Below are 12,458 nucleotides of genomic sequence, written 5' to 3'. Positions count from 1 at the left end.
ACACGCCAACCTCGCTCTATTCAAAACACGTCCGCTGCACCACCTGACTATATTCTCAGTCGGTCGGCCATATGATGCCATTTTCTTCCTGATAATAGCCTGGCAGAACAACTCTTGTTCACAACGGCTTTTACGAATCTACACCCACGGCTCATCAGCACCCAACGGCCTCCCTGGTTTGGAGGCCGCAATTCAGACCACCCGACTCTCTCGTCTCTGTTTATTCTTGACCTATTCTACCGCAATCTTTGCTCTCTTCTCGCGCCGACCCTCCGTCCTCCCGACCGTCCATTCAAGATGAACGCCGCCGACCATAGCCGGTTCGCCGACCGGTTCGCCAGTATGGGGACGACGCCAACAACCCACACTTTCAACATGCGCACAAATGAAGAGGTAGAGCAACCCAGTTCGACAATAGCACCCTATTACACAGCACTAAATGGAGTCAATCAGCCCATGAATATGGTATTCAAGGACGCCCTCTGGCTAACCCTCGGCGGCCTGGGTGTCATTATCCTGGCCATCCGACTCGTGGAGATTCTCTGGGCCAAGTTGCGCCAGGTCTCTGCCATGTCCGTACCAAGGGAAAAGCAGGGCTACTGGAAAGTTTCACAATGGAGCTGGATGCCCAGCCTCAAGAAGAACCTCATCTATGCGCCTCTCTGGAAGAAGCGACACAACCGCGAGTTTCGTCTTTCTAGCGCCATCAACGTTGGCACGCTACCCTCGCGACTACACATGTTCATCATCATAGTCTATCTCGGCAGCAACCTGACGTACATGTTTATCCTCAACTGGCAAAACGAGAATAAATGGGCCTTCTGCGCCGAGCTGCGAGGCCGATCTGGCGTTCTTGCCCTCGTCAATATGGTGCCTCTCATCATCCTGGCTGGTCGCAACAACCCGCTCATTGCGCTTCTCAAAATCAGCTTCGACACGTATAATCTATTACACAGATGGATGGGCCGAATTGTTGTCATCGAAACCTTTATTCACGCCACTGCGTGGGCCGTCCCAGCCGTGGCTGACGGAGGCTGGCGCAATGTTCAGAAGAAGATACTCGCTTCATGGTTTATCGGCTCTGGCACTGTCGGCACCGCTGCCCTAGTTGCCCTCCTCTTACTCAGCGTCTCTCCTTTGCGCCACGCATTCTACGAAACATTTCTCAACCTGCACATCGTTCTTGCGCTCATTTCTTTCGTCTGCACTTGGCTACACTGTGCTACCTCGACCGTACACGTGGGAGGCCTGCCGCAGCTGCCCTGGATCATTGCTGTCGTGATGCTCTGGCTGCTTGACCGTCTGGCTCGATTCGTTCGCCTCATGTACGCGAATTGGTCCGACAAGGGCTTCACCGACGCTCTTTGCGAGGCCATGCCCTGCGAAGTCACCAGAGTCACTGTTCGCCTGCCGCGATACATGAACATTCAGCCCGGCACTCACGCCTACCTCCGCTTCTGGGGCATCAACTGCTGGGAAAGCCACCCATTCTCTGTTGCTTGGGTCGAGCACGAAACAACCCATACCCTACCCATTTCCGCCGAGAAGGAGCCTCTCAACGCCGTCGACAGAGCCAACGCTTATACCAACGTGTCCTTCATCATTGGCGCTCATACTGGTGTCACGCGTAAACTGTTTGAGCAGGCAAGTCGATCTGTCCGCGGCGTCCGTATCAAGGCTGCCCTCGAGGGACCGTATGCTGGCCATCACTGCCTCGACTCGTATGGACATTGCGTCCTGTTTGCCGGTTCTACTGGCATAACTCACCAAATTTCCTATCTTCGACACCTTCTGGACGGCTACAACGCCGGCACTGTCGCCACACGAAAATTGACGCTGGTCTGGATTATTCGAGAGTACGAGTCCCTCGAATGGGTCCGTCCATACATGGACGCGATCCTTCGCATTCCTAACCGCAAGGATCTTCTGCGTATCCAAGTCTTTGTCACGCGGCCGCAAAATCCTCGCGACATTGTCAGCTCCAGCTCCACCGTCAAGATGTTTCCGGGTCGTCCCAACGTGCACCTGCTCCTTGTCAAAGAGGTACAAGAGCAAGTTGGTGCCATGTGCGTGACGGTCTGCGGCCCTGGTGGTCTTGCTGATGATGTGCGTTCTGCTGTGCGTGCCGTCCAAGGACATAGCGTTATCGATTTTGTCGAGGAAAGCTTCACATGGTGATGGCTGGACACGAGCATGCGACAAATCTTTTATACCATTTTATTCTTTGAAACGGATAAGACTTTCTATTTCATTTACTGGGCGAGGGCGATTGCCTAGTCTTTTTTTCTATTTGTATATACTTGAGGATCTTTCGGGGAGAAGTGCGTGGCATACAGCGAAGTGAAGAGCCTCATACTTGTGGACATACCAAGAGCGAGCAGCCAAGGTGGCGCCGCATAGACTTTGCATATATAACGGGCGCATCATGGCATCACAGTGTGATGCCGAATCTATTTCTGAGTTAAACCATTAAACTGGTGCTAGTCTACGCGCAAGGTGACTTTCGTTTTGATGAGGGTGACTCTTGTCCATGTCCTTGGTGCCCTGAACAGTCGAGTGATGGTATTGTAGCCGTGCTTGTAAGCCTGATTGCGCTTGAACCATGGTATGTCAGAGAACTCTCTTTGAGTGACTTGTCGTGAAGGCAATGATCTGTAACTTGTATAAATGTATGTAAAATGTCTATGTTTATGTGTATATGTGCAAACCAAACGCCAAACCGCCCCAATCGCCAAGCAATGCATCGTGCCACTCCAATTCACAAGCTTCATTTTTCGACCGCTTCAAACCAAAAAAATCAACATTGCCGATCCCTTTTCATGACGTAGCAACAGCAACAGCAGCAGGAGCAGGAGCAGAAGCAGGAGCAGCCGCAGCCGGCATCTCCTCGAGCCCCGTCGTCAACGCCCCCAGCCCATCCAGCCCGCGAAAGCCCTCCTCGACGACCCACGCGCGGCCCTTTTCCAGCGAGCCCTCGAGCGCATTGCACGCCGCGCCCACGACGAGCAGCCCCGGCGGGCGGCTGCCCTCCTCCTCGATGGCCTCGGCCACGCGGCCCAGGGTGGTGCGGATGACGCGCTGGTCGGGGCAGCTGGCGCGCTCAATGACGGCGCAGGGCGTCGTCGTCGGCCAGAGCGCGCGCCTCGGCGTCTTGTCCTCGCCCTGCTCCTCCGGTCCGCCGCCGCCGCCGCCGCCGCCGGCTTGCAGCAGCAGCTCGACCGGGGTCGTGAGCTCCGCCACGAGCCCCGAGATGCGGTGCAGCGCCATCAGGAAGACGACGGTGCGCGAGGCCACGTACTCGGGGGGCACCGGCGCGGCGCCCTTCTTCCCGGTCCCCGTGCAGATGAGGACCTGGTCGGCGACGTCGCGCTGCGTGGGCGGGATGGCGGCGAACAGCGGCGCGCTCAGCGCGCTCGTGATGCCGGGCAGGACGGCGACGCGGTCGCCGAGCCCGCGGGCGCGGAAGTACGCCACCTCCTCGCCACCGCGGCCGTAGAGGAACGGGTCCCCCTGCTTGAGGCGCAGGACCGTCTGGCCGGCGACGACGCCGGCGTGCGCGGCGGCGAGGAGCTCCTCCTGCGCGCGGTCGGCGTTGCCGGGGAACTTGCGGGCAATGTGCACGGGGGTGCGCCGCGGGATGAGGTCGAGCACGCCCGCGGGGACGAGCTTGTCGGCCAGGATGAGGTCGGCGGCCAGGATGGCGTGGTGTGTGGCGCGCGTGAGGAGGTCCGGGTGGCCGGGCCCGCTGCCGGCGAGGACGAGACGGCCGAGCTTGGGGGACCGGTGGCTGTCGGGGGGGCTGCCGCTGCCGGGCTCGCGGAGGGTGGGCGGCGAGGAGGCGACGCCGCCCCCGCCGCCGGGGCGGTAGCTGGAGAGCAGCTTCTCGACGTCGTCGTCGGTGACGGCCGCGAGGCGGCTCAGCGGCCAGTACTCGCAGACCTGGCTGAGCCAGCGCATGCGGCGGGTCTTGACGTCTTCGGTCTCCTCCGTGACGAGCCTGTTGAACGCGGCGCTCTGGCCCGAAGAGTCGTCGTTGTCGTCGTCGCCGTTGCCGCCGTCACCCGTCGCCAGGAGGCGGTCCTGCTCGATGATGCGCCGGCGGGCGAGCCCGAGACGCGTGGTGGCGGCGCCGAGGTGCGCGGGGAGGGAGGCGGCAATCTCGCGGCGGATGCGCGAGGCGAGCTTGCACCCGCGGCCGTTGGTCGTGACGCCGACCTGGAGCGGCCCGTCGGCGTAGGTGGACAGCAGGGTGAGGGTGCAGAGGTCGGGAGCGTCGACGACGTTGATGGGGATGCGGTTGCGCTTGCACAGGGCGGAGACGTGAGTGTCTTGTTTGTATTTGTTAGCCTTTTTTCCTTTCTTCTTCTTCTTCTTCTTCTTCTTCTTCTTCTTCTTCTTTTCTTCAAATTACATGACTGGCATGCAACACAAAAGCACAGGGAAAAAAAAAAATAAGAAACTGTAAAAAAAACGTACTCGTATCGCGGGAGGACGTCGTTAGAAAGACGGCATCCACCACGCCACCGACCTCTTCCCTGCCCAGACGGAACAAGTCACCGTCCTCGAGCGTCTTTTGCTCCCACTTGACGCTGCCGTCGTCAATCTTGGCCTGCAGGCCGTAGTGCAGGTCCGTGGCCGCAGGAGCGATGAGGATCGGGCGCGCGCCGGCGCGGAGCGACTGCGCGCAGCGGGCGGCCGCGAGCGGGTTGGTGCCGACGACGAGGTGGACGCTGCCTCTGCAGATGAGGCCTGCGAGGAGGACGTTGGGTGTTTCGTCGTCCATTGTGGTATCTGATGTCGCAAGAAAAAAAAAAGAGGAGAAGAGAAAGAAAGAGAAGCTGCCAACGAGGGGACGAGGCAAATAAAAGAGAGAGGCCCGAAAGCCTTTTCCTCGGCTCGTCGGGCGGGAAAGCTCACTAGCTCTCTGGTGGTGTAAATTGCCCGTCTTGGTGGGATGGGAATTTCTGGCTTGGCGGATAGAGTTTGTCGATGCTGTTTTCGAAAGATGCCACAGCCCACGCGTACAGCTCACTACGCAACGTATCTTGTAGCAGATGATGAAACGAGGAGTAAAATTAATGAAGAATATCGAGCTGCACAAAACACAAAACAAAAACAAAAAACCCCGAGCAGCCGATGCACGGTTTGTCGCTCTCGTGCTCCTCCTGGTTCGGGGGAGCCCCATGCTGGGCTGCATCACCAATTCTGAGCCCCAGTTGACGCCATTGCGCCTTGTGGGGGGGCGGATAGCGCTATCGGCGCCCAATCAGTGCCGCTTCAATTCCAACCGCCCAATAGACTCACGAGGGTTTTGCAGATACGCGGAGATGCAAATGTTGCCATTATCAGACTTCTTCTTCCAAACACCACATCTATACAATTTCCCAGCTTTTGTGCTGGCTTTCGCCCCAAGCTCCATGTCCCTATCGTACAAGTGTATATGCAATGTTGATACATGCCCCCGCCCCCGCACATCCTCCCCCGTGATAACAGTATGATACAGATAGGCACATGCAAACGCATCATCATGCGCCGCCGGCCGTGACATGATACACAGGCCTTCCTTCCACCGGCCATCTAAACACTTCATCTTCTAGATCGTCGCTCGTCCTCCGCTTCACGATCCATCTCCGCCAGCTCCTCGTCCACCTCCCTGTCAATCTCCTTGTCGTCGTCGTGCTGCTCCTCCATGATCTGCCGAATCAGATCCTCCTGCCGCCTCGTCCGACTGTTGCCGCGTCCGAGCCTGCTCTTGACCTGCCAGTCGGTGCCCAGGCCCTCGCGGGCCGCCTCGCGCTGCGCCTTCTTAGCCTCAATCGCACGCTGCTTGTCCGTGTCGACGCCGGTGCCGGCGCGGGCGCTGCGCGGCACGCGTGTCTTGGCTCCCAGCGCCCAAAGGTCGCCCCAGCGCGACTTGCGCGCGTCGTGGTACGCCACCTTGCTGAAGCTCTTGGGCACCGTCCAGCGCTCCAGCCTGCCGTCCGGCGTGCACGTGTCGAGCGTGACGTGGCCTTTGCGCTTGATCGGGGGCAGGACGATACGAGGCAGCGTCTGCATGTCGGGCTGCTCCTCGGCCTTTTCGTAGCCGGCGAATGCTTCCTCGGTGAGCTTCTTACTCTCCTGCTCTTCGCCTGTCTGCACGCCTTTCTGGACTGCGACGTAGCTAAACTCTACTTCGCCCTGGTTGTGTGCCTCCTTGCCCAGCAGTTTGCTATAAAAGGCAGGTCGCACGAATCTTTGGCTAAAGTGGCAGTAGTCCTTGCGTCCTTTGCTTTTGCCTGGCTCTGGGTACATTGGGCATGTGCCATGGTTGGTGCATGGCGCAAGGATCCGGCCTGCCTCGAGCTCCCGCTGGTACGCAGGGTTGAAGTTTTCCGCATTCATCGGGTTTTCGCCAGATTGCGGCAGTAAAAATTGCTTCAAGAGCGTGTCTCGTACGTGGGCAACAGCTTCGAAACCACGCGGATGTGCCTTTTCCATGACAATGAGCACACCACCATCCGGGTTCAAAAGCGTCCAGAGGTTGTTCAAAACGGCCTGCCGGTAGTGGTCCTGCTTTTCCTTGAGGAATAAATGCGATGCAATGATGATGTCGTAGCTTTTGCGTTTTTGCGGCTCGCTGCCTCCGGAGTCCAGGTGCTGGCCGCTTTTCATGGCACCCGAGTGCATGTAGTCTGGCAAGCGTGGAAGAAATGTCGTATTGTCCAAGAATGTCTTTAGGCGCCCGCGTAGTCGATCTGACCCAACGACAACAGTCTTTTTGCCAGGGACCTTGTCACCCTCAACCTCTCCCTTCTCTGCAAGCAGATCCCATTCCGCCTGCACAATTTGTTCCCAGGCGACGAGGCCTGCACCTCCTGCACCGGCATCCAGCACACTCAAGCCCGGTCCGTTGTTCTTCAGCCGCGATTGGATCCAGTCACCACCGATTCGCTTCCTTACTTCTCGTAGCGTTGACATGGCACTGGCGTAAGCTCCCGGAACATAGGCAGCCAGAAAAGCATCTGCCTCGATCTCTGTCATGTGCCTCGAGTCTGGTGGTAGGCCGATTCCACCCATGTGCCCGTTTCGTAGGCCAAATGGTGTGACGGGGGATGTCGGCAGACCTCTGCCTCCAAACGCCGACTCTGCTGCTGCCTTGACGTGATCCAAGTGCGTTCTCCCGAGAAGCGACTGTAAAGGTTTTACCAGGCGCTCCTGGGGGAGCAAAATCTCCACCGGGTTGTCGTGAAAGCGGCCCTCCAGTGTATAAGGATGGAAGCGGCGAGCTTCTCCGTATGACGTTGGCTGAGAGGTTGGATAATCTCCAGTCGCCCATGAGGTCTCTCCTTCTGTGCCATTGCGATCATCAGCTTCGTCAGGCTCCTCCAGTTCGTCGGCAGATTCCTCCTGAGCTCGCGCGGCTGATTCAAAATCCTCCTGTAGCTGCTCCAAAGCGATGCGCTCTCTGTCGCTTCGCGCAACAATATCAATGTACCCTGGCTCTTTCGCAAACACAAAGTTATCGACACTCTCGCCGTCTTCGACAGATTGCTTTGCCAGCTCGTAGTTGACTTCTTCGAATTCGCCACCGTCGAGCTCACGAAGCAAGACCCCTTCGCTATCTGGATTCGCGCGCCCCATGTCGGCATGCTCTGGGATGCCAACATCCTCGGGTGTTGTCTCCCGTAGCGGCGGGCCGTATAGCCTTTCGTAAAGGCGATATTCCTCCTCGTTCAGATAGCCCTTGGGCAATGTGTCTCGGAATCGTTGCTTGGCATTGCGTACCACCTGTTCGATATCCTCAGTGGTTTGTAACGCTTCGCTGCTCGCCGATGCGCCCCTGACGTTTCGCGAATTCGAGAATTGCCGAGCCGCAATCGCTTTGCGACTTGAAGGGGGTGCCGCAGTCTGTCGGCGCAGTCTTTGTAGTTGGGCAATCCCTCGGCAATCCGCCTTATGTTGCCGCGAGGCCGCTAGAGTGGCTCTGTAGCATCTGGGGCACGTACTCCGTATGCCAGCCACAGAAAACATGTTTTCGCTTGCTGCCTGTTGCAAATGAAGAAAAATGGTCCAGACAGAAAGCTCCCGCAACTTTTCTGTCGCGCTATCACGTGTGCTGGTCATTGCTATTTAGGGGTCGCTGATAGGCCGCTACTGGGCCCATCAGCGCGCCTGTGGCCACCTAAAATTCTATGGCAATCAATTAAGAGCTGGACATGCCAGGCAGCTTATTTCACATTGTTCATTTGCATGTATCAATTCATAATAAAGGCTGGCATTTTAGCTGAAAAGGCATACTAGGAGAGAAGCATCATTTCGAAAAGTCTATTCTACAAGTCCACAACGTACATGTTACTCCGAACTCAAATCTGCTAATGTCTTGAAAGTCTTTGGCTTGGGAGGTGCTGCCGCAGCTGGTTTCACGGCATTTCCATTTACCACACGAGTATCGCTCTTCTTATTTTCAATGTTGAAAGATGAATTCTTTGCGGATCTGTATGCGTCGCTCTATTGATACAAGGCGATTAGCGAACGGCACACCTGCATTCCATCCATGACATACCGAGAGAAAGGACACCAAGTAGAGCCCGATAATAGTGATAATGTGGTGAACGATAGATATGGGATCGAAGTTTATGTTGCTGAGGGCAGATCCGCTGCTGCCGCTCCCTCCGAGGGTCTGGCCACGGTTGCCAAAGACCTCGGCGCTGCCACCGCCTTGCACGAGCTTGCTGGCCTTGACGATGGCGCCGGCCAGGGCCGCAGGGTTCGCGCCGGTGACGGTCTCGACGACGATGCCCTTGTGTAGAACCTTGAATGTTGGCAGGCTGCGAACGCCATACATCTGTCCAATGCTGCCCTTTTCCGTATTGACCTTGACAAAGGCCATCTTCTTTGGCTTGGCGTACTCATCGGCCAGGCGCTCAAAGTGAGGACCAATCATTTTGCAGGGACCGCACCAGTCGGCATAGACTATTCGACCGAAAGTTAGCCTACTGGTCTTGTGCATCACCGAGCGTTTCTGCGGGATGAGCCATACAGTCAACCACCACGACTTGTGTCTTTTCGAGCACATGGTCCCACTCCACCTGATCGTCAATATGCTGTGTGGCGCCCATTGTGTGAGGTGAAGTTGTTGGCAAATGAAATGATGCAGAGGAAATCGTTGGAAGAAAGATGAGTTGATCAGGTATCGGCCATGGACACGGTTGCTGACGAATGGCGCAGCCTGGCACAGAGAGTCGAATCAGGCAGGCGGTCGGCCATTCTGCCGCGTAGCTCAACACCACGAAGCACTCCCGAGACCTCGTCTACTTCATCTATCCATGGCCAGGCAGATACTTTGCATTTGCTCTATTGCACCCGCATACACAGGAGCAATAAAACTAGGAGCCATACCAGACTAAGTGGCGTATCGAGAAGACTAGGCGCCTGCTCCTTGCCGACCGCAAGTGATAGCTGAAAAGTCCTTAAGGCTGCGCAAGCTAGGAGAGTGGCAGCACTGTCACAAACCAAACACCACTCTCAAAATTACAATGATCCTTTTTCATTAAACCTCTTTCATTGAAGCACTATCTGATGGTACATCATAGCTCGTAAGGTAATTTGGTATTTATTTATTTGATTTTCTTTTGGGCTTGTTGTCCCTTAGATGCCAATTTCCTGGCCAACAACACCGCTGAATCTCTTGGCCATACCAGCAGCACCGGTCGCACCCTTGGCAGCATCGCCAGCAGCGCCGGTGGCACCCTTGGTGGCACCCCCAACGGCACCAGTCGCACCCTTGGCAGCATCACCACCACCGCACAGAATGGGGCCGATGATAGGAATGATCTTAAAGATACAGTCAGCGCCTCCGGCAGCACTGGTGGTCGCTGGGGCAGGACCAGCACCAGTAGGAGTAGCGGGGGTTGCGCTCATGGCGGCACTTGTAGCAGCGCCAGCAGCGGGAGGCGCACGGGCGGCGAGTTTCTCGGGAGTCTCGTCAGCGGCCATAGCTTCCATCTCAGCGGCCATGGCGTCCATGTCACCCATGTCGTCCATGTTCATGCCAGCGCCGGTGAGCTCAGCAGCGGCGGAGGATGTGGTAGCGCTCTGCTGGCGCTTCATCGCGGTCATGCTGCCAGTGGGAGCGGCAGACGCAGCACCGCCGAGACCGCCGAGGACACCAGACAAGGCGGACTCGACGCCGCCGAGGAGACCAGAGGCGCCGGTGGGGACGGCAGAAGCAACAGCGCTCATGGCGCTGGTGGGATTTGCAGCGGCGACGTCGCTCGCGGGGCCGCCGACCGCGGGCATGCCGGCCTGCTGCCAGCGGACAATGTCCATGAGGCCGTCGAGCATCTCGGCAGTCTTCTGGTCCATGGGGATGTTGACGCGGTTGTTGTTGATCATCTCAATCAGCTCCATCTGCTTGTTGTTGAACATGGGACCTGCCATGGTGGGCATGGCAATGGCAGTGCCAGCAAGGCAAGCTGCAATGATGGTGGCGCCGCAGAACTTCATGTTGACTAATTTGTTGGTTGTAGTTGGTATGGGTTAGGTTGTAAAGGTGAGTCGATGAATTGCAGATGAGATTGTAGATGAGCCTGCTGAGGAGAGAGGAGTGTAAGAAAACGGGAAACATCGACGACTCTTTATATTCCCCGACCATCGCAGAGTTGCTCGCTGGGAGCGTAGTTCAATCCGTCGCACGCTGTCTCAGGACTTTAACCATCTCCTAGAGAGATCGTCAACTTGGGGCATGCCATTCAATCCTACTGCTGTGGCACTAGAGCTCAGAAACCCAGTTGCCGGCCAGCCAGCCAGGCTAACAGTGCTCGCAGCTGGTATCTGGGTCAATAAGGCAAGCTTGAGCAGGTGCCTTTGTGGGTGACACATGGTGTCCGTCCAACCGCTTCACCTTTTTCTTGTTGCGCCAGGCCCAAGAATGCCGGTATGCCTGCATGAACGGTGAGGAATCGTCCAATGTTGGTCAGGAATTGCCGAAAATCGACTACAGAAGGCATGGATCGACAAGTACAGATTTACCTCTGCGCCCAATGCTGGAATTCAAAAGAGCATTTCATTGCTCCTAGTTCTGAGACACGAGGCCTAAATCGCTAGATCGCCGTCCAGGTGAGAAGACGGTGCGCAGGCGCTTAAATTTGTGAGACATAAAATCTCCCTTCGCACCAGAAAAGGAATGTGCCTACAGAAGCAGCACAATCCGTTATTATTGACGTCACATTTTATGTCTTTAATCATGAAAAAAAAGGGCTAGAGCAAGCAATCGTAAAGCATGGCGATGGTGGTAGAGAAGCATGGCGATGGTGGTAGAGAAGCATGGCTCAGCTCTCCGCAGAGTTTCGGCAACCGAAACCGTGGAAAGAGGTGCTCTTCCCTAGAAAAGCCATGGAATCTAGGGAGCATGTTGCTTGTGTACCTAAGCAGCTCTATCTCGTTTGACCAGTATGCCATTGAAGATGTCCTTTGTAAGCAAAGTAGTAGCGCTCATCGCCCATTTTAAAGATGCCATGGTTCAGCAAAGCGTCGTGGAAGTAAAAGTCTCCAGAGATCGTCGAAAAGATATGGCCAATTACCCAGTGTACTATCTCGGGAATTCTCCGATTTCGATCAGCTCCCTCCCCCAAAAACAGAGGTGGCACGGTACTGACATGCTGCATCTGCACATCCCCCTTGCCCCCTCAGATGCACCTGGATATGGCATTTCAAACTTGCTTAAGATCTGCAAATACAAGCTTTCGTGTGGAGTTACCATCTCACCGGTAAGTTGACTTGGCTTTTTTTCTGACAGGAAACCTCTTCCTGGAATGTGATGAAGAACGGGGAAATTGAAATGCCGGTATCATGTCTCACCTACTCAAGGACCGTTGTGCACTACCGGACACCACCCTCGATTTGTCACGATCTCGATCCGTAAGTCTCTTTTTTGTACAGGAGACGACTCGGTAGCTCAATGTTCCGGAGTTTGGGCATTGCGCATCCAGAGAGTAAGTATAAGGGTAGGGGAAGGGGGCAGGCGCTGCGCCGTCATCGAGCATGTTGAGCGCCTCGGGAGAAGCTAAGAAAGCAACACGATCTGTCAGATATTTGCACTGGTTGTGGTCTTAGCAACGTTCGAGAAAAAAATTACTGATGCTGTCAAGGGATAGTCAAAGGGGTCTTCAAAGGCTTCGCTGATCCATTCCTTCTCTACTTTCGATCGCACTATGAGCTTGCGCCTCTCATAAAAAACTAGACACTAGAGAGGTCAAGGCAATCACTGAGCTGTTGCAAATTTGACTTCGAAGCTGTCTCTAACAGGATTCAGAAGGATTCGAACTGTCACAGTACGAATCCCCTGCTTGGGATTGACGGAGCAGGAGGCTCGCGGCAAGTCTCAAGACGAGACATCTGAAAGTCCGACGAAGACGTCATTGATTATAGCATTGTCACCAGATTTCGGACTTGCGCTAGAGGAAAGAGAAATATCC

The 12,458-nt window shown here is 55.9% G+C and overlaps 4 protein-coding genes across 4 annotated transcripts; 1 reads left to right on the top strand and 3 right to left on the bottom strand.

Moving 5' to 3' along the window:
* Positions 1-297: 297 nt before the first annotated feature.
* LMH87_010418 (uncharacterized protein) lies at positions 298-2,178 on the top strand (the record flags this gene model as incomplete). Its single annotated transcript, XM_056197576.1, has 2 exons — positions 298-393; positions 454-2,178. 2 exons carry the CDS (start codon positions 298-300, stop codon positions 2,176-2,178), a joined length of 1,821 nt encoding a protein of 606 aa, XP_056054611.1.
* Positions 2,179-2,817: 639 nt separating this feature from the next.
* LMH87_010417 (uncharacterized protein) lies at positions 2,818-4,783 on the bottom strand (the record flags this gene model as incomplete). The annotated part of the gene is made up of 2 exons (XM_056197575.1): positions 2,818-4,328; positions 4,477-4,783. The coding sequence occupies 2 exons, from the start codon at positions 4,781-4,783 to the stop codon at positions 2,818-2,820; spliced, it is 1,818 nt and encodes a 605-aa protein (XP_056054610.1).
* An 803-nt stretch (positions 4,784-5,586) lies between these two features.
* LMH87_010416 (uncharacterized protein) lies at positions 5,587-9,101 on the bottom strand (the record flags this gene model as incomplete). The annotated part of the gene is made up of 4 exons (XM_056197574.1): positions 5,587-7,770; positions 8,422-8,490; positions 8,546-8,955; positions 9,023-9,101. The coding sequence occupies 4 exons, from the start codon at positions 9,099-9,101 to the stop codon at positions 5,587-5,589; spliced, it is 2,742 nt and encodes a 913-aa protein (XP_056054609.1).
* A 529-nt stretch (positions 9,102-9,630) lies between these two features.
* Positions 9,631-10,488, bottom strand: LMH87_010415 (uncharacterized protein; the record flags this gene model as incomplete). The annotated part of the gene is made up of 1 exon (XM_056197573.1): positions 9,631-10,488. One exon carries the CDS (start codon positions 10,486-10,488, stop codon positions 9,631-9,633), a length of 858 nt encoding a protein of 285 aa, XP_056054608.1.
* Positions 10,489-12,458: the final 1,970 nt, after the last annotated feature.

The sequence above is a fragment of the Akanthomyces muscarius genome, chromosome 5, assembly GCF_028009165.1.
Source record: "Akanthomyces muscarius strain Ve6 chromosome 5, whole genome shotgun sequence".
NCBI classification, from domain to species: Eukaryota; Fungi; Ascomycota; class Sordariomycetes; order Hypocreales; family Cordycipitaceae; genus Akanthomyces; species Akanthomyces muscarius.
Note: the sequence above shows the minus strand (reverse complement) of the source record. Positions and strands in the feature narration are given on the sequence as shown.